The sequence below is a fragment of the Polyodon spathula genome, chromosome 40 (assembly GCF_017654505.1).
Source record: "Polyodon spathula isolate WHYD16114869_AA chromosome 40, ASM1765450v1, whole genome shotgun sequence".
Lineage (NCBI taxonomy): Eukaryota > Metazoa > Chordata > Actinopteri > Acipenseriformes > Polyodontidae > Polyodon > Polyodon spathula.
In genome coordinates, this window is record NC_054573.1 from 1659784 (window position 1) to 1684065 (window position 24282).

General features: G+C 40.3%; 1 protein-coding gene across 1 annotated transcript in view; it reads right to left on the bottom strand.

Annotated features, from left to right (window-relative positions):
* The window catches only part of LOC121304832 (latent-transforming growth factor beta-binding protein 4), a 61727-nt gene extending 38930 nt beyond the window's left edge, over nt 1-22797 (bottom strand). The window contains exons 1-4 of the mRNA XM_041236241.1: nt 22264-22797; nt 12484-12554; nt 7506-7761; nt 697-902 (exon numbers count right to left, since the gene is read on the bottom strand). Coding sequence (XP_041092175.1) covers nt 697-902; nt 7506-7761; nt 12484-12554; nt 22264-22568 — 838 coding nt within the window. The 5' untranslated portion in view covers nt 22569-22797. The remainder of the gene's footprint in view (nt 1-696; nt 903-7505; nt 7762-12483; nt 12555-22263) is intronic.
* Nucleotides 22798-24282: the final 1485 nt, after the last annotated feature.

Genomic DNA, 24282 nt, shown 5'->3' on the forward strand with positions numbered 1-24282 from the left:
CTGTACTGCCTCTTTTTAAAACAAAACGTGAAAGAACTTTTCAACGCACGCTGGCGAGGTCATCTGGGAAAATGATTTTGCTTCTTATTAACAAAACAACATCCGTCAAGTATCTAATTATGAGTCTGGCACCGGCCGGCCAACTAAAACAATGACAGGACCTGACTGCATTTGGCATATCAGAGCGCTTGGACTGCAAACGCTCAGTAGTGCCGGGGCAGAAACCACAGGCTAGCTAATGCCTTATCGGTCTCCCCAGGTTACAAAAAACAGGAAACCGAGCCTTCATATTTTTTTAAAAGGGACAGGGTGGGGTTTCAAAGATGTTTATTAAACTGTGAGCTGCAGTGAATTTTGGTTACATTTTGGATCACAGTGGCCAAAAACAGTGTTTGCTATGCCACAAGAACTGGATCACATAGATTGCCCTAATAAACATTTACCATGATAAAAGCATAGCCTAATAAAACCCCGAAAAAAGAAGGGAAATAGGGGACTAGACTGAAATTTATAAAATGGAATAGATCAAGTTAACTCATTGATTCCCATGATAATCTTTTTAGGGAGGGAGCTTGGGCAGTCCCATAACTAAGTGTCAATGTATACGAGACAGAGCAACGAGACAGAAATGCTTACTACTTTCTCATTTTGCTTGTTCAGAACAGGTCCCCTGGGGTGGGGGGGTCTGTCTCTCACCTGGCACTGGGCTCCGGTAGACGGTGTACTCCCCCTGCGAGGTGTGGATGATCTTCACGCTTGACTCCTTGACCACCAGCAGCCCCGCGGACAGCAGCTTGCCACGCTGGGCCTCCACGTGCTTAGACAGCAGGGCGGTCATCTTCTCAGGCAGGCCATCTGACCCCGACGACTTCTTCAGAAGCACAGACTGAGCCTCCTTCAGCCTGGGGACCAACACAGGGCTTAGCATGGAGAGGCAAGGAGACAGGCTAGCAAACACTGGGCAATATTCAGAAGAGATGAATGCACTGGGAAATGGATTGCAAAACTACAGCAATGGGTATGGTATGATTTAACAGTGGCTGGAATTAGGCCTGTCAATATTTAATAAAATACACATTTTGTAAAATACATTTTGGGGTACCATTCTACTTGTGAGACTATTGTCTGTTCGGGGATACCAAGATATTTAGTAAGTAAAGGGTCTGAGTGAGGGAAAATGGGCAACACAGTCCCCATTCCTAGTCTATCTGTACATCATTATAGTGGAGCACTTCATGCAAAAGTAACCCTGTTCCATTGTGTGAAACTATAAAGACAGACCCTTGTACAGATTTACTATGATGTCATCTGGGGCCACCTTGGCTCTAAACAGAGAAGCGAGATCGAAGTGGCACTGAACAGTGCTGTGTCTCCAGCATGCACAGCCCCGCCTGGCTGGAATAACACATGAGCATCTTGAGTCACGTCCTACCACCCACCCTCACGATGACTGAATGGATCTGCACCAAACCAGTAACAAGGTCAGAAACTTTATTACCCAGCGATTGCACGGTCTGGCTGTTTTTAAAAGCAGACGCTTCAAAAAAGCCTATGTAATTTAAGCAAAGGCAGGGAACTCTCTTTCAGCCTCAGATCAGATCACGAAAACGTCGAGCATATTTTCGGCGCTTTCAATACCGGTTCAAACCGTCAATCGAATAGCTGGTTTCTTGTTTATATGGTTTTATATCTTGTCTCTATCCTTCATGTCCCTGCTGCGAATCCGATTTCACTTTCCCCAACCTCCAACTGCTTTTGGGCTTTGTCTACTGGGGCAGGGCAGCTATCCTGCCCCCCTGCCCATGGCTTCTTTACTGCCAGCCTCTCCACTTATCTGTGAGATAATTTATGGGCAAGGATAGCTCGACAGGCAAGACCAAAGAATGCAGTGTAAAATATGTATAATGTAGTACTATTGCCTAGTCTATGTTTCAATAAATACTTTATCGCACAAGTTTTCTGACTGAGCTGAAGTGGTCCAAATTTATATTCTACCAGCAGTTTTCTACCAGGTTGTGTTGTGATCCTGTAGGATATTCACGTGACTAACTTAACACTGACAAGAGCTTCTCTTTGACATTTTGGTCTAGGAGAGTTCTGCTCCATTCACATCATGGAGTGCGCCTGCTTCTGGTGATGGATAAATCCATACAAGCTTGGAGATAACAAGGTTCGTTCGGAAAACCAAAGGTTTCTGCACTGTACAGCAGAAGCTGTGTTCGTGTTGGAACAGGCTTCCCCAGCGCGCCACTCTGTAACTAGTTTACAATGCCTTGATACAATCACTACCTAACCAGCCCTGCACAATGTTAGGGTTTATTGCTCGTATGAGGTTGACATGTTGACAAGTAAACTGTCCCAAGAATATCCAACACTGAGTAACAGTTTGCAAGCACAGAGGCCTCTGGGGAGGGGGGCGGGGTGGGAGGGGGTTGTTTTTGGTGGCTTGTTGTTTTGTCAGGTTTCCTTGGTAAACACGGGCCTACCCTCTAAATAAGGAAACTGAATCCAGTGTTTTCAGCGCAGCTACAGATTTGCTATGCATACATGCCAACAGTCCCTATGTGGTTGGGACAGTCTTAATTTCCAAGCAAATGTCTCGTGTCCCGATAGGAAGAAAGTCCAGATATTTCTCCTTGGATATTCTTCACAGCTCTGGGGTGTTCGCTCTGTCACTTTATTTTTGTGTTTTTGTTGTTTTTGTTTTTTTTCTTCTCTCTGTCTTTGGCGGCTCGTGCACTGCCTCATGTGGATTGTGTTCGCGTGACCCGATCTCACATGTTTATTGACATTTGTCGTAGCCAGTCATATTGGAGAAGCGTATTGCTTCCTCCCTGCTGCCGTGATATGATTTGATGTGCTTGATTTAAGAGTAAAATGTGGGAGCCAATGGAATGTGAAGGAATTCACTTAGCTATGGCGCTATGACAATGCATACTATTGGTAGTTGAGCTGAAAGAAAATGACATCAGCTTTAAAAAAAAAAAAAAAAAAAAATGTCAAGCAGTTTCTTTATGTGTAATTAAGGTAACCATGTGACTCCAGGTACACTAGGACAGGTTGGGCAGTTCAGGCTTTTCAGCTCACATTGCAATGCATTCTGGTACATTTTACCTGCTGTGGGTACCTTTCAAAGCAGGACTACACTTACCAGAATGCACTGGGGTGTGAGTGGAACAGTCCTAGTGTACATGGAGTTATAGGGTACATGTGATTTATTCTAGAATTTGTACATGTCTGTGATATACCGTGGTGGCTGTTTGTTTTTAGAACATATATATAAAATTAAAAAAATGACAGCTTGAAGTCATGTATATGACCTAACCTCCTAACCTCCTCCTATATGTATAACCTCCTACTGCTGCAAGCTGTAACACGTACTGTAAGAAGTGACGCAGTTTAAGCAATTGTCAAGGGAGGATAAAGTTTGTACACATTCCTCTAAATGCTCTGTATGACTTAATACAAGGTATAAGATATAAGAAGGTGACCCGAAACGCATTTACGCATTGAAGATACTGAGAAAGACTTTTAGCGTAAATGTTTGTCATTGAATTGTCGTTTAATGTACCATTCTACAGCTATCAGAAGTTCATCATAATAATGAAAAAATACAATGCCTTTGGCAGAGAACCGGTAAAGACTGCCACCAACTGAACATCACTTGTTATATTTGCTTTCTCCTCCATTTAAGTCACCGGTCTAAAGACCAATACGGATACGAGCGGAGTGAATTTCCTCATTCCTTTCCAGCTTTTAATTTCTCCAGGGATTAAGCTGTTTCCAGATGGCCTTACCAAACTACCAGACTTGTTTCTTTTTTTTGGACGCTGCGCAATTACTCAGCACAATTGTACATTATTATTATTATTATTATTATTATTATTATTACTGTCTGTGACATGTTCTTGCAGTCTAACCTTTTTTTAGTGGTTTTCATAAACACAAAACCCTTTATAAACTTGATCCAGTAAGTCTTTACAGTACGTTTGCGGTTTGATTTGTCTAGCGGTGGGATTTTGAAAAAACAAAACAAAATGAGCCAAAAACAAATTTTGTGTAGATTCCATTTCAAGTCAAAACAGGATTGTATATACAAATGATCTCATTTGATTTGTGTTGTTCGAAATGAAAAGATTAATTAGTTTTGTGTAATTGTAACTCTTGTGCTCTGACTAAGACTTTCAATAAATCCACATGTGGGAGGTTTTGCCCAAACAACATGTTTAAAAATTACTAGCGGTCTATTTTAGTAGTATAAACAGCCACCATTAACCCAATCTTACCACAGAGTCTGTAAACAGAAGTGTTTTTCTAATCCTAAATCAGACTTTTTTTTTTTCTGCCCTGGGCAGTTTTGAAATCAGACAGGATGTTTGGACTTCACTAAGGAAATCTGTTTAACCCGCATGCATGAATTAACACCTCTCACAATTCCATGCTGGGCAAAAAAGGGTATGAATGCATGCTTTATACATGTGATCAGCATTATTTGTTACAAAAGAACATGGAATGAACATGGGTAACTCATTCCACATCAATTAACAGGGGCTGTATTCAGAAGAAATTACTTCAGAACTCAGAGGAAGTACAGAAGATATTCAGGTGTCATTCTTTCTGATGAGACGCAAAACTGCAGCAGCAGCTGTGATGCATGGTTCACCCCCTAGTCTGTGTAAGTTGCTTTGGATAAAGCATCTGCTAAATGACTCATTAACAATAATACAGTCAGCACTCAGATATACGACACACAGATACACTCAGATACTTGTCAGTCACTGGAGTCAAAATGTACAGAGTCGGACATGTGAGTGCTGACTGTAATAATATTCAGTCGGAATTCATTGTGAATTTGCTGAGATTATTTTCATGTGTTACCATTATTAGTGTTCATATTGTTAGAACGGCACACCTCCATGAGCCAGCGAAAGAAAAAGTGAGTCAGAGAGTTTTAGGAGCTTAAAATGCACATGAAAGGAATACTTCAACTTCACAGTAATGGCTCGGAATTATAGTAACAACAGGCTACATGAAAAACTTCCTTTCTTAAGGTCTTTCTCTCTGTGTCTTTGCCAAGACAGAACACTTAAAAAAAAAAAAAACAAGCAGGGTTAAAGATGAAAAACGCCATGCGTTGGTCCTCTGCCAAAAAAGCATAACAATAAAAGGTCAAGAGCATAGTTTTGTGAAGTAATAGGAATTCTCAAAGGAAAACGAGGAGTTAAACCCCGACTAAGTTGTGGCTTTGAACTTGTCATAATGTTCCTTAGAGAGAGATAACTGTTACACGATTGAGGACACATGGGCGCTTGTGATCTGCGACGAGCTGGGCAGGCTGGTTTGATGTTAATCTAAAAGACAGAAAGCAGAATAGAGAGTCCAGACACGGACTGTGGGTACAAACAGAGAGCACAATTATTTTATAAGCCAAATGTTTCAGATCAAGCCTAGCACCACAGTTTTGTTCTATAACATGCATGTCACAGAGTTGGCTACTTCTATTATTTGGCCCGCTAGTTAACCCATGCTATTCCAGATATATCCGAGGCTTGTCTACACAGCTCTCCACCCACCTCGCAACTGAGAGATACTCTACAGAGTACAACCCAGGAGGTGGCACTAATGAACTAGATACGTTACTGTAAGACATTGTAACCAGGTCGTAAAGGATCGTTACGGTTGGTTGAATGGCTCTGAGAATCCCCTGCAATGTGCATCGCACGCTGTTGTAAAATCCCACACGTGACTAATTTATGAAAATCCCAGGGATGGGTTCTGTAATTTCAAAAAGCTGCATCTGCTCTCTGCCACGTGGGCTTCAATCGTAAGCGAGAAAGCACACGAGGTTTTTCACAGCGGGCTGTGGTTGGCGCTCTGTTGGTGGGTGCTTCCAAACCAAGACTGCTCAAACTACTTGATTGCACTACTTGATGCACCACAGCCCAAACGCTGCTCCAATGATACATCCCTCTCCCTGTATTTTTTATCATTTTTATGACAGAAGAGGGGGATTGTCGTCCCCCTCTGCATCAAGGGCCGCTCTGTTTGACAACGCTAATAAACTGTTACAGGCAAGCAGCTGGCTGGCTAATTCTTCGGTTCGGCTCAATTTATTTTATGCTTCCAATCAAGCTGTTTATACTGCCGTGTGGAAAGAGACAGCTAATAGACAGTTCTCTATACATCTGTCTAAGAGATCACCTCCTCTATAAGTGAAGGGTGTTCTGACAGATCTTCTCTGCCCCGATAGTTGTCGCAGTGTGATAGACCCCACCCCCCCCCATCCCGAGTGGAGCATTCAACTTTCCATATCAGTGTCTGTTTTAGCCATTAAGTCTGTTCTGGTTGTTAAACAGAACTGCTGCTCATTCACAATGAACTCTAATGTGAATGAAGCTACACAGAGTGCAAAGCAGAAGCTCATAACTCAGCCGGAGAATACAGGACAGGGCTTGTCATTATATTTTGACTGGAAAAAGTATCAGATCTTTTAAATGAACAGAGGAAAGCTAAACCACACTTTGCACTTTGTAAATTAGTTAGTAGTTAGTTCATACTATGACGGGCGGAGGGGGGGGGGGGCGTTTAGCCATAGCTGTACAATTAAAATGATGTCGTAATTGCGATCAATTACAACTTGCCCATTGACAACGCGATTGAGCCCAGGTCTGCTACTAACACAGCCTTGCTCCAATTTACTCCATGAGATTGCAGACCGACTTGAAAGCAGTAGCCTGCTTCAGAACTTGGCAGGATGAAAGTGATTTCTAGAGTTCAGTAACTAATCTCAGATTTAACAAAGTAGCTCTGTCTTGCTCCCATGCTCTTGATCTTTAAAAAAAAAAAAAAACCTTTTTGTAGTAAAGGCACATGAGTTAGGACGGCTGACCCCACAGTAACCCAGGCTGCTGCAGCTGTGGATAAAACAGAGGTACTTAATACACATGTCAGTATGAACTGTACAGCCAGACTCGTGAAACACACAGGTGTGCTGAGGGACTTTACACCGCACAACAGTACCTCTGCTAGAAAGCACTAGCATTGCATAGCTTTAAGCTCTCTGGATTCTGTTTATTTGGCTGTTCCGAGGATTCGAACACGTACAGGAAAATAATCTTTTGCACATCGACTCCCGAAGACGTGGAACTGTTTCCATCGCAGTATGAAGACGAACTTCTGATTTTAAAGATCAGAGTTGGGAATGGCTTCGAACCTCCTGCCAAAACCCAAGAGTGAAGCGAGTGGTACAAAGAGTGGAAGAGAAAGTACACTCTCGACTTGATAAGAGGCAGCCACCGAACACTTAGAAACATATTATAAGTCATTAAACGTAAATAAAAAAACAAAACACTGATATGAACATACTTAGTCTGTCTATGTAGGACATTTTTTGAATGCTTTGTCGTTGTGAGTGCGAGATTAACACTCCGCGAAGTTTTAAGTGTAGCTAATGCTAACAGGGTGTAATGGGGACGAGACACATAATAACAAATACTAAGACTCACGTCAAAGGATGCCAGCGCACTGTGCCATGTTTCTCGGGGGTCTGAGACTGTGTCTCGGGGCCCCTCCTGGGCTCCGAGTGCACCCTGCCTGCCCGGACAGCCCCCGGGGATGAAGTGTTGGAGCTGGGGCTTGGGGTCGACAGTCCCTGGGAGGTGCTGGTTGTCTCGCACCTGGATCCCTCGAAGCCGGTCTTGCAGACACACATGTGGGGCCTTTTACACAGTCCCCCATTCAGACACCTGGGGGCACACTGAGCTGTGGAGAAAGAGAGAGAGAGAGAGAGAGAGAAAAGAAAGACATTTACAGCTGTGCCCAAAAGTTTTGCCTCACCCTGCAGAATGAACTAATTTTGCTTTCCATAAAGTCAAATAAAACCTGCTGAACAATGTCACGTTACCATATTGAATTAAGTATGTGAATTTTCCATATACTTGAAGAAAAACTGACAGAAAAAGAAAAATGTGACGTTACCCTGACTGAGCAAAGACAAGAATATACTAGCAGTAAATTCCATTAGATTCTGTTTAGCCTAAGATAAAGAAAAAAGACTCTGCCAATACTAACAACTGAACCCATCCGTGCAGTCTCGAGCTCTCTCCTCTTGTAATCTTGTAAGTAAGCAGTCGCCACAGAACTGTGTTCAGTGAAGAAAACCCCCTAACTGTGGCCAGCAAGAAACCGTTAACTTCTACTGCAAACACAGCCAGCAATGCAGTTCCTTTCTTTAAAAAAAAAAAAAAAGGACTTATCAGGTAGTTTCACTGATTCTGTTAAATTACAACAACACAAAACCTTGCAGCTAAGTGATCACATCAGCACCAAAATTAATATGAAAACAGGTGAGGTAATGTTAGTGTTGTATTGGAAACTGGTTTGAAACAGGACCGTGCCAGCTATGTATCATACAAAAACCCTAACTCTCGCTTCCATCACTGCTAGGGACTTCCAGATCTCCAGCAACAGTAAAAGAAACCTAGGGTTTGATTTGATTACCTATACCCTGGATTATCTTGTTTATTTATTTTTTAAGAGTCTTTTGTTTTTACAGTACGAAGGAATAACCCTGGACCGGTTTCACAAAGCACTGCTCTTAGCACTTATTTTTAGCTGTTTCAAAAAACAATATCTTAAGATTTGCACATTTAGTAGAAATCCGCTCAGCTAGTCGCTATCATTAAAAGTTACATTTTCTTATTTATTTATTTTTTTTATAGTTGATCAAATCAAAACCTGTAGTTCAATTTCTTTGCTAAACACTTTGACTAAAAGCCTTGTAAGGACTCCTCGTGGCTGATCAGTGAATAGCACTGACATCACCGTGAGATTACAGAACTTGATCTTTAGTTGAATGGTACATTCTGTATGTTTTGCGGTTCGTGTCCAGACCTTGCCTCTCCATTCACTGCAATGGGCTGAGATTCCAGTTCTTTTGTATATTTCAATCTTTATTTATTCATGCATTGCATGCATTAGCTTAGTATTTGCAAGGTGTGCTTGCTTCTTTAAGGTGGCACAAGACCCTTTTCCTGCTTTCAAAATAAACAGAAATTCTAGATGTTTATACAGAGAATTAAATAATGGGTCGTGCTCTGGAAATCTGACTGTTAGTTGACTGTGTCCACCTGGGTTCTCTTATTCTCCCAAAGAAAAGAAAAAAAAGACCAGAAGAGACTGAAAGGTATTTGTGCAGATTATTAACTTAGATTTAAAGGGGTCATAGCAAATAAAAATAATTCCATGCATGAGTTACCACTCCTCGCAGTCTGATGGGTGAGTAAGAGGGTATGATAGCAAGCCTTATACATGTGAGCAACATAATTTGCTACAAAGAAACACGGCATAAGGTTTAAATCCACATGAATTAAGAGGGGGCTGAATTCAAAATGCTTTGCTTCATAACTCAAGGGAAGTGCAGAAGATATTGAGGTGTTAATTCATTATTGAATTCATTCTGAATTTAAAGTGCTACCATGTTGACTATAATGTGTTTATTTAAGAAATATGAAACCTGCATTAAAAAAATTTTTTTTTTTTTTTGGGAAAACAAAAAGCTTTGATAAATCTCTTCCAAAATTCTTACACTACATTTGCACTCTCGTTGGAATTTCAAAAAGCATTTGGACAGGACAAGTGGGAGTGTTTGGATGAGGTTCAAGTGAAGGCTGACGTCTCCAGCACGGCTCACTGGGATCATTCTACCGGTGGACTTTTCAGAATCGCATACCTCTCCGACACACGGAAGAGAGGGAATTGCCAGCGAATCGTGGTACTTACCATTGCAGTGCCGTCTCTGGGCACGCTTCATGCAGCGTTATTTTACAAGGGGTGCGAAGATCCCTTTCAACGGGAACTTAGTTTGAACGGCCACATTTAATTCAGGCAATGATGTTGAAAACCTGGTCTGCGCATTGCCTGGATTTATATGTGATACATAGTCCTACTCGCAAACTCCTTCCTTTAATGGATCCCGTTTATTTTCTTTACGTCATCTTCAGTCAATGTTTTTTTTTCTGTTTATGTGAACTCGATGAGGTTCGAGAAGCTGTCCTACTAAAACATATCTGTGTTGCAAAGCGCAGTGTGCATAGCAAGGTTAGCATGCTCCAGCTGTACATGCAGTGACCAGAGAATAACTCTGCTCTGTGAATACATTCTATATCCAAGAGCTATTAAGAGCACAGTTTATGTTAAATAGACTGTTAACTTGAAACCTCCCAACTGTTTCAAAGCTGAAAACAATTAAAAAGGGGTTAATTAAGCTAATGAACTGTTCAATTAAGGGTTAAACTAATTAACTCAGTTGGAATGAAAACCAGAAGACACAGTGGGTCCTCAGGACCAGGACTAGGAACCCCTGTTTTAGAGAGTTTTCCTAAATGCTGGCATGCACTTCCGAACACAGCAAACTGCACTCAGTCTTGGATATCATGTTTCTGGGTGTCTTGTTTCCACATCGCCCTGGGGGATTGTTTCAGGATCTGCCTGTAAATATCCCAGCAGTCATATCAAACCAGAACCCAAAACACCCAACACAAAAAGACAGCAATCCCTGCTTCCAGGAGAACTGTCACGCATTTGAAGACACAGGGATGGAAATAAGGCTTCTATTGCATAGTGGTTGCATCCATTCCAGGTTTTAATACAAGCTTGATTAGCCACAGTGTATATGTAACAAGCTCAAATGTTTCTTGTGTGTAAAACGATGAATGGATCAAACTGCTGTGCAAGCAGAGTCTTATTTCAATCCCTGAGACATACATCTCTCCATGCCCATACAACCCTTGAGGGTGCCTGGCTCAGGTGAAGGACTAAAAACTGATTACCATGAGAGTGTCCAGACTCATACTATATAGACAGGCAATGTAGTCAGTCCTGAGCAAAGATGGTGCAGTGGGATAGTCATGTCTTCAGACCAGAATAAAGACCAGAACAGTCTGTTAAACTCCTTAAAAACCCTTTAACTCAGGAGGATCGCCATTTTTCTCATATGCACGAAAAGTTTCACCAATGCACGAAAAAAGTTTAGGGCCGACTCCACCACTTGCCAGGGGTCACTATGAACATCTAAGGTGACCTCATGGTAACCCAATCACTACACTGCTTGGGTGTCTGGAGCTTTAAGTGCTTCCTAGGTCACGACCTGGATGCGCCAGGGCAGAACCCTGCTGAAATGAGACATAAATCTAAAATGTTGTAAACATGTCTCTCTCTCTGTCTCTCATCGTTGGATATCAAAGTTTTGCATCACATAGAATTTTTTCATGTAATCAAAGAAACTACAAAAGTCTACCGGAAGCCATAACAGTAGTACAGTATTTCATGTTAGATTTTGAAATGTTACAGTTTTTTTTTTTCGTGATGTAATTGTTACCGTAACATTATTCAGTAGGTTTCAGCTGACTTTATGATTAGTTCATTCTTAGGGCGTTAGAAAACTTTTGGCTATAGCTGCAGGTTAAAAAACTTTGCTTAACCTCTATAATTTGTTAACAAGTTCACAGGAAAGTATCTCCATTTGTTTTTGTTATGAGTTAAAGCTTTGAGAATCCAGCTCTATCAGATCCTCTGAAACAGGATCAGGGCACAACTGTACAAACAGTAACAGGAGAAAGCAGAACAGTGGCAGCAGTAACTCAGTGGCAACTTGAGATCTATAAATTACTCCTCCATCATTAGCCTGGATGGAATGCAGCACGAGAGAATTGGGACTCGCGTTCTACTAGCTTTTAGCAAGAGGGGCAGGACTTTCCCTTGTGAGATGAGAATATGTGAATTATGACCCCCCCCCCCCCCAAAAACTCAAACCCCATCCCTTCACTATTCTTCCGGCTTTCCGGCCGCTGGCTGCAAGGTATTTTCTAAGAGTATAGAAACCAAAATTGTCTGTATCAGAGTGGGGGCTGAAATTCAGAGCTGGTCCTGCAAGTGAGACTTGTTCTGGTTCATCACACATTGGCATGGATGCTGACCAATAATAATAATAATAATGGGGATGGAATTTTCTCCCCCCCCCCCCCCCCGCCATGTGAGGCGATTTTTGCCGGTAGCTTGACTGTGGCGACACTTGATATCCTTCCCCTTTTTACTGTAAGTGAAACTCAACTTCGGCTCCCTTTCCCTTTCCCTGCCTCTCTGTCTCTGAATCACAGGGCAGAGAGGGGCTTATTGTATTTTATTTGTTGGACAAAAGAGAAACTCGGGCACTCTGGAATTTGGCAAAGGGCAAACTGCAATTTTTCAGCACAACTGGCAGATGTCGTCATATGCATTACCACACAATGAGATGGATTTCAAGTGTGAAACCAAAAAAGAAATACAAAATGAACTGCTTCACTCACAAAGAGCCCGATTTTGAGAATTATTATATTTTTCACGCTGGAAATCTGGTAACCCTAACTGTGAACCCCAAAGACGGATTCACTTTGCCGCATTGCAAGGTTGTTTTTCAGTGGTTTGGAAGGTGAATTAGAGACTCACGTTTGGTGCATTTCTTGGTCTTGGGAGCCAGGCGCCATCCAGAACAACATCTAGAGCCACACACATGGGGGCTGCAAGAAAGGTAACATTAGAAATACAATACACACAAACTGCATTCAAATACTTACCAATGCATGCATGAGCAACCTGTCACAAACCCTGAATCCTGTCCACATAATGGATGCAGGCTAGGCTTTAAGGAGGAATGTACACAGTTTTAATATGTGGGAGAGACAGCTACACACCCTTGCAGAAAATGTTCAAATTGAACAGTCCAGATCCTATTCTAATACCAGTGTTAACTTCAAGCAACACGAAGCATTACAAGCAATGGTAACTCAGCAGGTTGAAAGAATATCTCAGACTTTGTCTGGTACAGCAAGGGATTGCCAGTGTGTGTTGGTTGTTCATACCACTGGAACGGTTCTTCTACCAGCAGTCTCATACTGTACCATTGTAGCTGCCTACTATACTACTGCTCCTTCATAACCTATCTGTTATGTTGCCCTTATAGCGCCACTCTCTGTCCACTGGAGATTGTTTGGTAAGGGATGGTCGTCAGCGATCTTCAATAGCAAGGCAGCAGCGCTGAATACTTGGATACATGCTACGTTACATAACTAGTCAGGCGTTCAGGCTAGGGTTATCAAATGACTCCATGTACACTAGAACAGCTTTTCAACTTGCACCCCAATGCATTCTGGTAAGTGCTGTCCTGCCGCGAAAGGTACCTGAGACAGGTAAAACGTACCAGAATGCACTGCAATGCGAGTTGAAAAACCTGAACTGTCCCTAACTGTCCTAATGTACGTGGAGTCATATAGTAACCCTATATAGATGCCCCTTTTGAAAGGTAACATAAAGGGTATACAAAGCAGGCCTATTTATAAATGGGGGCCGCTTCGTAAAAAAGAGGGTTATTTATTTAGAGCTTCTGGGAGAAAAGGCAATTAGCGACCCAACACAAACCCAGGCTGAAATCCTACTTCAAAGTTAGAAGGGATGAGTACAAACGACTGCCCTCACTCCCTTTGTTGGGGGGGGGGGGTTCTAATTAGTTACAGTTTTGTGGGTTTATTGTTTTGCTGCAAGTGAGAGACGGGGTCGGCTTAAGCGTTCCCTTTTTCAGAAAATATACAATTGGGAAAGCACAGCAAAGGGCAGCCCTGCATATCGGTAGCATGGTAAAGCACAGAGAGGTACGGTATAATTAAATGGTGCAAGTGAAATAATTTGACATCAGTGCATTTAACAGTGCATTCTTTATCACAAACTATAGGGCACTCCAGAGGCGACACATTCTGAAATTATAAAAGAAACTCTATAAAATTATTTTTGACTAAAAGTCCTTCTTGTTTAGGTATGTGTCTTTCATCTTTCTCAAAGGTGCACGTACGCACGAAAACAAGATGTCTGTACATTTCTGATAGCATGTTAACAATTTTTTGTTTAATATAGCAGCACCAGCACTGGACGTATATAGAAATTATATTAGATCAAATGTTACCAAAACCTAATTCTGTTTCTGTTGCATAAATGATGCTCACCAAAAAGGCTATCCTACTAGGCATGGTGTCAGAATGTGTCACCTGTCAAAGGTTTTAAAACGCAATCCAAACCCTTTTCTTGCATTATCAGCAATATCACTGGTCCTGCTTTTTTGGCGTTTAAGATCTTTTTTTTTTTTTTTTTTTTTTGTATTATTATTTTTTATAAAAGAAGATCTGTTTAAAAAAAAATACAGTTTTTAAAAACATTGTTACTTTTTTACATGTTCACTGCTCCACTGGATGTCATGCGTCAAGGTAACCCAGGTCATTCTGTTGTGTCGAACCGTTGTATAAAATATAGCCCATTCAAAATGCGGATCAAAAGCACACAGCCGTTTTTCTTCTTAAACTAAAAGGTTGATCACAAACACATGGGAAGCAACCAGTCCGATTCTATACTAATCAAAATCAGGTGACTGTTCAATACAACACTTCCACTTCAAATGCAGCAATATTTATGTGAAACAGGACTGCAAGCTGTTGTATCAGCTTCCAAATGATGTGCAGTGGCATAAACAGTGGCACTACAATGACAGTGCAGTGGTTCCAGAGCATGGGACCATGGCAGCATAAGGATTGCTGCCATTGCTACACTGTGGCTCTTAATGGATCACAGTGGATCTAATATATGTCTTCGATTGGTGATCTATGCAAATGCACTACCTATTGGATCGTATTGTCTAGTAAATTGCTACTTCAGATTCTACACAATGGCATGAGCAACCAATACACGCTGGCAATACATTGCAGTACCAAGTTTGCAATTTCATTTGCTTTCATCCCTTTCAGTTCCTAGCAATAAGGGGTATAGGTGGAGCAGTGAGTTAATGCCTTAGCCTTCCTCAGCCTCTTAGAATAAGCATTATTTGGGGTAGGCTTAAGCCATGAAGTCTAACCTGCTCCCTCTCGCCTTGAGAGAAAGTGTACTCCCTACAGTCCAGGGCAGATGAATGGAGACTGAACTGCCTCCTCCCTCAACCCCTAAGAGAAAATGTGGTCCCCCCAGTCCAGAGCAGGCTTGAAGCATAGAGACTGAACGGCTCCCTCCCTCTCTGAGAGAAAGGGCAGTCCCTCCAGTCGTGTCTACCCTAGGGGAAATCTTTTTAAATGTCTTTTCTGTAGGGAAGTTTATCTGGTTTGTGATTTGGCTATCCCTGCTCTTTGGACAAAAGAAGAGAGAATTAGTCTTTCTTTCTTTCTCTCTTTCTCTTTCTTTCTTTCTTTCCAGGCCAGCTATCCCCTCAGCAACTTTGAAAAGCCCCAACATCCATCACTAGAAACGGACAGAAACAGCAATAGAACTTCACAAAGGATGATAATGGAACACATGAAAGGTTAACGGTTAAAAGGTTAGATTCCACTGCCTTCACGTACAAAAGTAGGTCAGCCGCTTGCTCAGACAATAACCAGAGGTCAATGACCCACTCAACCACGGAGGGACAGGGATCGGAAAACTCCCCACATTCTCATCGCCAGTCTAAGATCAAAACCAGTGGATCTGAGTGGCTCTTAAAGAACCCTATAATTTATACCCTGTTGAAGCAAGGGAAATATAAACAGCCTCTGTATTTGAAGGAAAACAATGATAAATCCCTCTCGCGACATCAACCTCCTCCCCTAAAACACATTCCATCGGGGCTGCTCTATAAAAAAAAAATCTCTTTCACGCTCAGTTGGTACATCTTTCTGCGCTATTTGAAGCCAGATTTTGGGATACGGGTGAAAAGACTATTAGTCTTTCTGTAAACTCGAGTCCCGTTTTCTCATCTGTTTTACAGATTTCTCCATCATTATTGAATATCTGTGATGCTGGTTAAAGCTTAAAACCATGAATGCACTGGAGCCCAACTCTTTTGCATTGTGGATAAGATGCTTGCTTGTGGGGTGAGAGGGCACCGTTTCACGCCCAGCCTCCACCCTGTTACATGGGTGACCCAGATCTCATAGATTGTCTGCAGCCGATCGCCAAGCTTAAAGGGGGGAAGAGTGTTTTGTGAAAAACTCTAATAAAACCATCAATGCAGAGTTTTTAAAACCTGAAAAGTTATATGATAGATAGGCATGCAGTATTAAACAGGGCAGCAATCATATTTCACTGGGAGTACCGAAAAAAAACACCCAACCAGCTCTCTTTCTGCCAAGCTAAGCACTTGAAGTCCTGCTGCAGGAGTACAGTGCACTATCCTAGTTCCCATTCTTAATGCCAGAATATCCTTTATATAAACATACCCATATTGCGCTTCACTTACTGTGAAAGTGCTTCCCTTTACCCACTGCAGAGTGCGCCACTTCTGCGGTCCCTGGGGAACGTGGATGGGTGTTTATTTTGACTTTGAGACAGAATTCCTACTGTTAAAAACAAATGAGGGATGGAACACAAACACAGCTCCCAAGTGCGCGAGCAGCTGAATGCTTCACCAGACCCCAGTGGTTTTCTCTGCACGATAGCTCTTCATCCAAGCATTGCGGTGGGGATTTTCTCTGCAAATAGGAGCCTTCGAATTTCGCCCGTGTGTAAAATATTCCCGAAAGGTGCTATTTACAGTAAAAGGAAATCTTTTAACTTCATATGATTACTGTTTAGTACAAGTGAGTCAGTAACAGCAAGTAAACATTAATAACCTTCACACATCCCAAAACAGATTGGGATGCTTCCCATAACTCTTCAAAAGACGGCCCTTGGCAAGTTTCATCATACATTGATAACCATCTCTCTGGGTATAGCAGTAGAACTCTAAGTGTGAAATACTGTGTACATGCAGAGGTATGGATGGCTGCCTCAACTAATATGATATATTACACATGTATTATCCCAGGGATATAGTAGAGCTGCATATACATTCATCAATATACCTTCGTCTGTCCCAATGTAACAGGGGTTATATAGCGCAATGTATCTATGGGTTATACTTTTACATTTCCATGCACAATGGTTGTAGATAACGGTTATTTTCCCTGTTACTGATACTCTAAATGTGTACTCACAGCTGTGGCGGAGGATGAATGTCACAGACATGCTTGTTCATATTAAGCACCAAACTGATCTATTCCTATGCAGACTTCAGCTCCATGCTTATTGTTTAAGCCTGAAAATAACATCGACTCACTCTAACATCAGGAAGCACCAGGATTGTGGTAGGTAGGTGCAGATGTTTATGGACAAAGTACAGGACCAGTGTTTTTCACACAGGACAGTTTGTTCCTTATAAATCCACAGTGGACTGTATAACCACTTCGGGTCTAATGACAATCAGAAGTGGAAGCCTATAGGGTTGTAATCTAATATCCCAGAACCATGAAATATTTCCTAAATGCCTGGATCAAGTTCTAGTTTCTTTGCTTGCTGCAGTTTGTTCGAGCAGGTTTGCTGTTCCCGTTAAATGCACTTATCCTTGAAGTGAAGTTACTTCTTGTAGCATTACATCTCAAAGTGGTCCCCCATTCTGCATTTAGGTTCTTGTGTGTTGTATTGAATTGACATCTCAGCCCACTGAAACAAATAGGAAAGCGAGGGCTGGACAGGAACATCACACCATCCGGTTCAAAGATGAACGTCTCTACCATTCACCTGAAGAGCCAGCTCAGTGGTCGAGAGGCAAGTTAGGCTCTTATGCTGATGTCAGCATTATTAACTGATCAGCTGCTAGGAGGAGAGTCATTATCTTTCAGAAGTCCTCTGCAGCCATCGTCTTCCCCTATCAGTAGACCGCTCAGTAGTCGTGAACGTTTGTCATTTAGTGTACTAAGATATAAAGAGATTCTGTAAATCCCTGCTGTGCAAACGAGTTCGGATTACCAAGTACATTTACCGTTTAAACTCAACGGTGCAGATGTACCATTATTCAACTGATAATCTCTGTAATAGCTGGCACGATTAAACCTTATAACCATTTCTTTCTGTGTTGATCCAGGAAATACCAGCATCCTCTCATCTATATCCAGCTTCTTCGGATTTGACATTATAGGAAAAAAAAAAAACGTTGTAATACTTTGTAAAACTTTGTTTAGGTAAACAGTGTAACTTAAATAGTCCAGTTATCTTTACTTATGTGTTCATATAGTTTAGAATCACTGTGTACCTTGTTTTTGCTTCAGTCATCACTGGTGGCTTTGTAAAAGTTGAAAGCTCCCCTGCGGATTCAACAGGGCACTTAAATACGTCTTCTCTCCAAGTTCAGCGGGTACACCCAGGCGCACCCATTAATCTGTTCCCCCCTGCAACTCTGTCACCCTAATGGATCCAGTACCTTTTTGTCTGACAGGTGAGAATTATACAGTTTGCAAATGGTGATCTATATTTAAAAAAAAAAAAAAAAAAAAGTATTTGTTTAAAAAAAGAACTCCATTAAAAAAAAAAAAAAATGTTTTCCTGTTTCATGAACTGAATGACAAAAGGATACTGTAATTAAACATTTTAGGATGCAGCATTACTATGTTTTTTTTCCACCTCAAATGGAGAGACGCCAAACAACTAGCGTTCTGAACAACAATGGTGTCGTCGCTCCTGTTCATCAGATTAGTCGGCCCGCCACTGGCATTGTTCAAACCTGAAGATTAAGTTAGGCCAGGCAAAAGGGGGCATGCAGCTACCGCCACCAAAAATAAGGCACCAAACCCACAAGCAGATGAGAACTTGAAGCAAATATGGGAACTGCTGTAAATCAAGGGCAATACATTTCTTCTAGAAACAAAAATGCTATCCCTCTTCCTCATTATAAGATACCTTTTGTGCACATCAGTAAGAAATACCACAGAGAACAAATGTGTTTGCATGGTGCATCAGCTGAACTTTGTGAGAAGACATGACTGGTAGCCTTTTAGGTCACAAAGGTTTTAAACATCTGGTTGAATTCAAACAGTGGCAGGGTTGAGACTTAGATTAATCGACTCCTTCAGAATTTGTATAAAGGAAACGATTCTAATTGTGCACTCGCAACATTCCGATATGTGTTTTCTTATCAGAGTTGTCTTTAACCATTATAGGCCATCGATAAATATTGGCTTTCTCTTGGTAGCTGTCAAGGCGTGATCAATTTCCACAAACAATTCCAAAGGCTACTGTATGGCCCCCAGACCACTACAGCATCCCTATAGCTAAATTGGCTGTTTTGTCATACTTCTCACAAGTCTGTCTTCTTGACTGGTGTTAAAAACGACTTTGAGAATAATGAACCACAGACAATGTCCCATGCCGTTTAAAAGTGAATTTTTACTGCTGTACTGAATATTTTCAGTACAGTGTTGCAGCAAAAATGTAAGTGCCCCGGGTGACAGAAAAAATGTACTTTAAAACACTTAGCTGTCATTGACTGGGACTCGATTGTAAAGGCGAGGGAAGGACCGTTTGTTTTGAAATCAACACATTAATGAGTGGGTTTATTAAACACCTAAATTCTTAAAGGCAATTATACGAGTATCAACATTCCTCTAAACTGTCATTCAGTGTCGGCTTTCCAGCGTCTTCCATTTGAGAACTAATATTTAAGACGCCAAGCTGTGAACATATTGTTTTCTGGTTGTAAGGGGATTTGCTTAATTACTACCAGAGTTTTATATGAAACCCCCTCACCTTAACTATTCACAAATAGAACTTTTTTTTTTTTTTTTTTTTTTTTTAAGTGTTCACCATTATGTGTAAGCCTAGCCATATGTGGTGGTATTTATTTAACATGACTTAGAATTCAGTATATGCTTTGACTTGAGGAAAATAGTAATAAATGTGCATCAGACTAATAAACAAATCAACAATAAATGTGTCGAACCTTCTGACAGCCTGCTGTACACATGGCATGTATAAACCATGGCATTTATATCAGGGGAGAAATGTTAAATACCTAAGGGTCTTAGAGGGTACAGTCACTTAGGAAATGATGTATCACAAAGGAGGTGCAAACTCCCAAACTCTGGTCCCATAAGAGAGTTAAACAAGTCTAAGTTAGTAGGGGGTGTCTATAAGTGAATGATAAAATGTTACAGCTTTCTACAACACAAATCATTACTTTCCCTAAGCAGCTTCAACAGACTTTTCACTGCCTTTTCACTCAACTTTTTTTTAAATTTCAAAACAGTTTCTAAACTTTGAAATATCTCTCTGAAGTGCAACGCTACTACGAGACCACTTAACTTTGAAACTCTGTAGGATATATATATATATATATATATATATCCTCAGAGTTGAACTGGTCCAGACATCGCAACTTCAAGTCTCTCTATATTCAAAGTTTAGAAAATCTTTTTATATATATACAGTATATATATATATATATATAATATATATATATGATATATATATATATATATATATATATTTGCGAGATACTGCCCCTGAATTATCGCTGTTAGACGTTCAAGACCAACACTCCCGCTTCTCTCTGCGTGTTAAACATTCCACCCTTTGCAGGAGGTAAACTGAATTTTCCAACGCTCCTTCAAAACGACAAGGGCTGTTTGGTTAGTGAAGGCATGAACAGTGGACTGTAAATGCATAGCTGTTGTCCTTATTCTTTAACTTCTCACAAAGATAAGCACGTAGATGATGATGACACCCCGGCATTCTCACGTGTCATGTTTTATTGTGGAGACGTTTCATGAGACTCCTGAATTTTTACAGGGTTGCAAACACTGGACGGTCAGCTAAAGACGTTTTTGTTTGTTTCGTGCTTGCATATACCTTACATCGAATTCTGCAGAACAAAAATGTTACATTAACATTGTCTGATTGGAAATTAATTATAATATAACAGCGCTTTTACCCAATGAGGTATGCCACATGCATACTGACCTCAATACTGTCTCTATGGAAAGGCCATGCCAACGGTTTGACTTCACGGTTTAGCTTGAAAATCAAATGATTCAAAGTCCTATAAAAGTCTCCTTTAGTCGTAGTCTACGTGCAAAGATTCAGCTGTGCGGACATAAATCTTGTTGACAATGCATCCTTTTAATTTTTAACAGATTCGTGTAGAGTATATGGCACGCTTCCATCAAGCAGACGGAGGGGGGTAGTTTTTCTGTGAAGCTGAGAAAAAAAAAAACCCTAAAAACTCCCTACTGACTGACAGACAGACCATTTATTCCCCTAAAACATTCCTCAACAGGGCTGTTTCAGAAGCAGGCCAAGGAGTCCGCATTATGACGCGCTGCAGGGTGAGTGCTGAACCAAGCCAAGTGCGTTCACATGAGATCCAGGTTTCACAAAACTAAATGTACTCAAAAAAACTGAATAAAAAAAAAAAAAAAAAAAAAAGACTGAGGTAGGAATTATCAAGTATTTTATATGTAGCGAAGTTGCAAATCCTTATGCTGTACTCAACAGATTATTATCCTGTACATCTCTACACCCCCAGCGTGTGCAAACTGTTCACTCCTTACAACAGCTTCTTCACATACTGTACCTTACACACAGCGCTGTACATTCTCAATGCATTTTACCAGCTAGAATGAACTTGCTGCGCCAAGAGCAGAGGCGTTTTCTGCGTGAACAACTATAGTTGTAATAACGGGGTTTTCTTTTGATTGAATTAATTTAAATCAATAATATAACTCTATATAAATGGATCGGTGTAAACTGATCAGCGAGTGAAATCTGGCATCCATTTAAAATCATTTAATTGATTTTTTTTTTTTTTTTTTTTTTCCAAACCCAGAATTGAAAAGCATCCAATTGGACTACACATTATTATGTGATCCAGAATCATTAAGCGGATCCCATAATGTGCCACCGGCCAGGCTGATTTTCATTTCCCCTTTTAAACAAGGTGTCGTTTAACTTCCCAAACAAAACTGATGCAAAATTGAATTTATTTTCCTTTCTCCTCGTCTGGTGTGTGTGTGTGTGTGTGTGTGTGTGTGTGTGTGTGTCTATATATATATATATATATATATATATATATATATATATATATATATTATATATATATTATATATATATATATATATATATAAAATTTATAATATTTTAAATATTTTTACGATCCAAAAATTAAGTTGTAATATTTACAAAAAGTCAATTAAGACGCGAATGTTAACCTTTAGAGATATAAACATATACATACGTATTATTAACATAGCGAGTTACTTGTCACTTAATTTAGATGCTATACATTAAACCATAGTATATATATATGCAATGCCATAAACACGTTAGTAACATGGCTAACTTTAACCATAATAATATAAAACTATTATGCATAATGTATTTGCTTTCAAATGTGGATTAATTCCTGCTTACCCGGTTAATGTCTTGGCTTTTTCAGTTGAATTTATTGCAACTTTGCCCGCTTTTCCAAGCGCTCTGATCTTTGGGGTATTGGTCTTCTGCCTAGTTTTGGCAACGCTCTCTTTCGGAGCGCCAGACAGCTGTGTAGCCAAAGAAACGCTCTCTTGCTTGGGCAAAGCTTTGCCTACTTCCCGGCGATTCTGCTCGTTGGTTTCTCCCGTTGCATTATTCGCAGCTTTTAAATCCACACATTGGGACAGGTGAAAAATAAGCAGAAAGGTGACCAAAACGGAAAAAGGTGAGAGTCTGATTAACATTTTGTCTTGTGGTGAGTTTGTATCGCTGGTGTTTTTAACGCATTTGAAGTATAATCAACACGGCTCTATTTTAGCAACTCGTTTACAGCAAATACATTTTAATAAGTAAAACAAACAAAAATAACAAAACAAAAAAATATATATATATATAGTACTTTAAAATGATCCCAAATGAAGCCCTTTCCTGATCAGTGACTGGTTTTGAGGCTACAGTGTAAAGATTAAAACATTCTTCTCATGTTTAATGTTCAAAGCACTGATGTGGTCTTTGCGATTAAGGCGGTCAAAGCATTTAGGAAAAAAAAAAAAAAAAAAATCCTATTTGAAGTTTTTTTTTGTTGTTGTTTGTTTTTTAATAGAAAGAAAAGAAGTGGGTTTTAAAGTTGAAAAAAAAAAGTTTGGCCAATAAGACTGGGGCGTGGAACCCTGGAGGGGCGGGGCGTCTCTGTTCAGCCAATAAGAGAAGGCGATGGGAGGGGCTGACGGAGGCAGGTGCAGTTATAAAGAGTTCAAGCAAGCATGGCGTTTGAATGCTGCACAGGAGACCCGAATGATTGTAGCCATGCAAGATTTAAGGCTACGTTTCAATTTTAATCTCCAATTGTAACCTATTTTGTAAAGCCCTATAATAAAATACTGAGTTTCTAGCAGAGGCCTAGAACTGGCTTACTTGTTTGTGCACAGAACAAACAAGTACATTTGCAGGACAGTTTTGCAGTTTCCCTAAAATAGATTTACAATTGTTTGTCATAGTTTTTTAAACTATAGTTTTAGTACCATAACTCTCTGTACTTTACAATGCTTACCTATTCACTGTGCTTTATTACAATTCGCTAGGTTTTGAACTTTGGTAAAAAGTTGTAAAAGCGAAATAGCAAATACTGTAATTTATAATAAAATATTATGATTTATAATGCAATATTTGTAATATAAGATTGATTTTGCAAGTACTGTTATTGACAAATGGTTGAAAAAAAAAACAAGATTTCTTTTTTTTTTTTCAAAGTTGTCTGATTCTTATTATTTGGAGCACTTAACAATATTTAATAAAACTGAGATCTTCGTTTTGAATCTTGGACTCGGGCCTCAGCATTCCATACTGATTACAATTACGGTGCTTGCATGGAAAGTGCTGGATTAAGTTTTCTATTTTTAGAACTGAATTTAAATGGAATGTATTTAATAAAGCATGGCTTTTCATTAAGTAAGTACTGGTATGCGTTTATCTCCACAGACAAGAGTAGAGCCTGTAGCTGGGAATCAACAGTATATATCTTTTTGTATTTGGTGTAGCCTAGTGGTTAGAGCAGGGGAGGTACTGAAGGATCTGAATTCCAGCTCAGTCAACAGTCACACTGCTTGACCCCTGAAGTTTATTTCCCAGCTGTTATGCTCAGTGTTTGTTTTAACGCTGAGCATTTCTGCAGGACTGAGTAGCTATTAAAGAAAACAGGCTTGTAACCAGGAGGTTCATATCCCAGCTCACTCACTGTGAGGCTGAAGAAGTCACTGAACCTCCTTGTGCTGCGTCTTTGGGGGTGAGACGTTGTTATAGCAACCTATAATGGGTATGGAATATCACAGTGAACTATTTAACTCTTTTGATTTAATTCACATATACATTATGTATAGGGTGTATGCATTATAAAATAGATAAATCGATTCCTCACATGGATAGCTTGACTCTAATTTGATTGTGCAAGTAAAGGGTTGA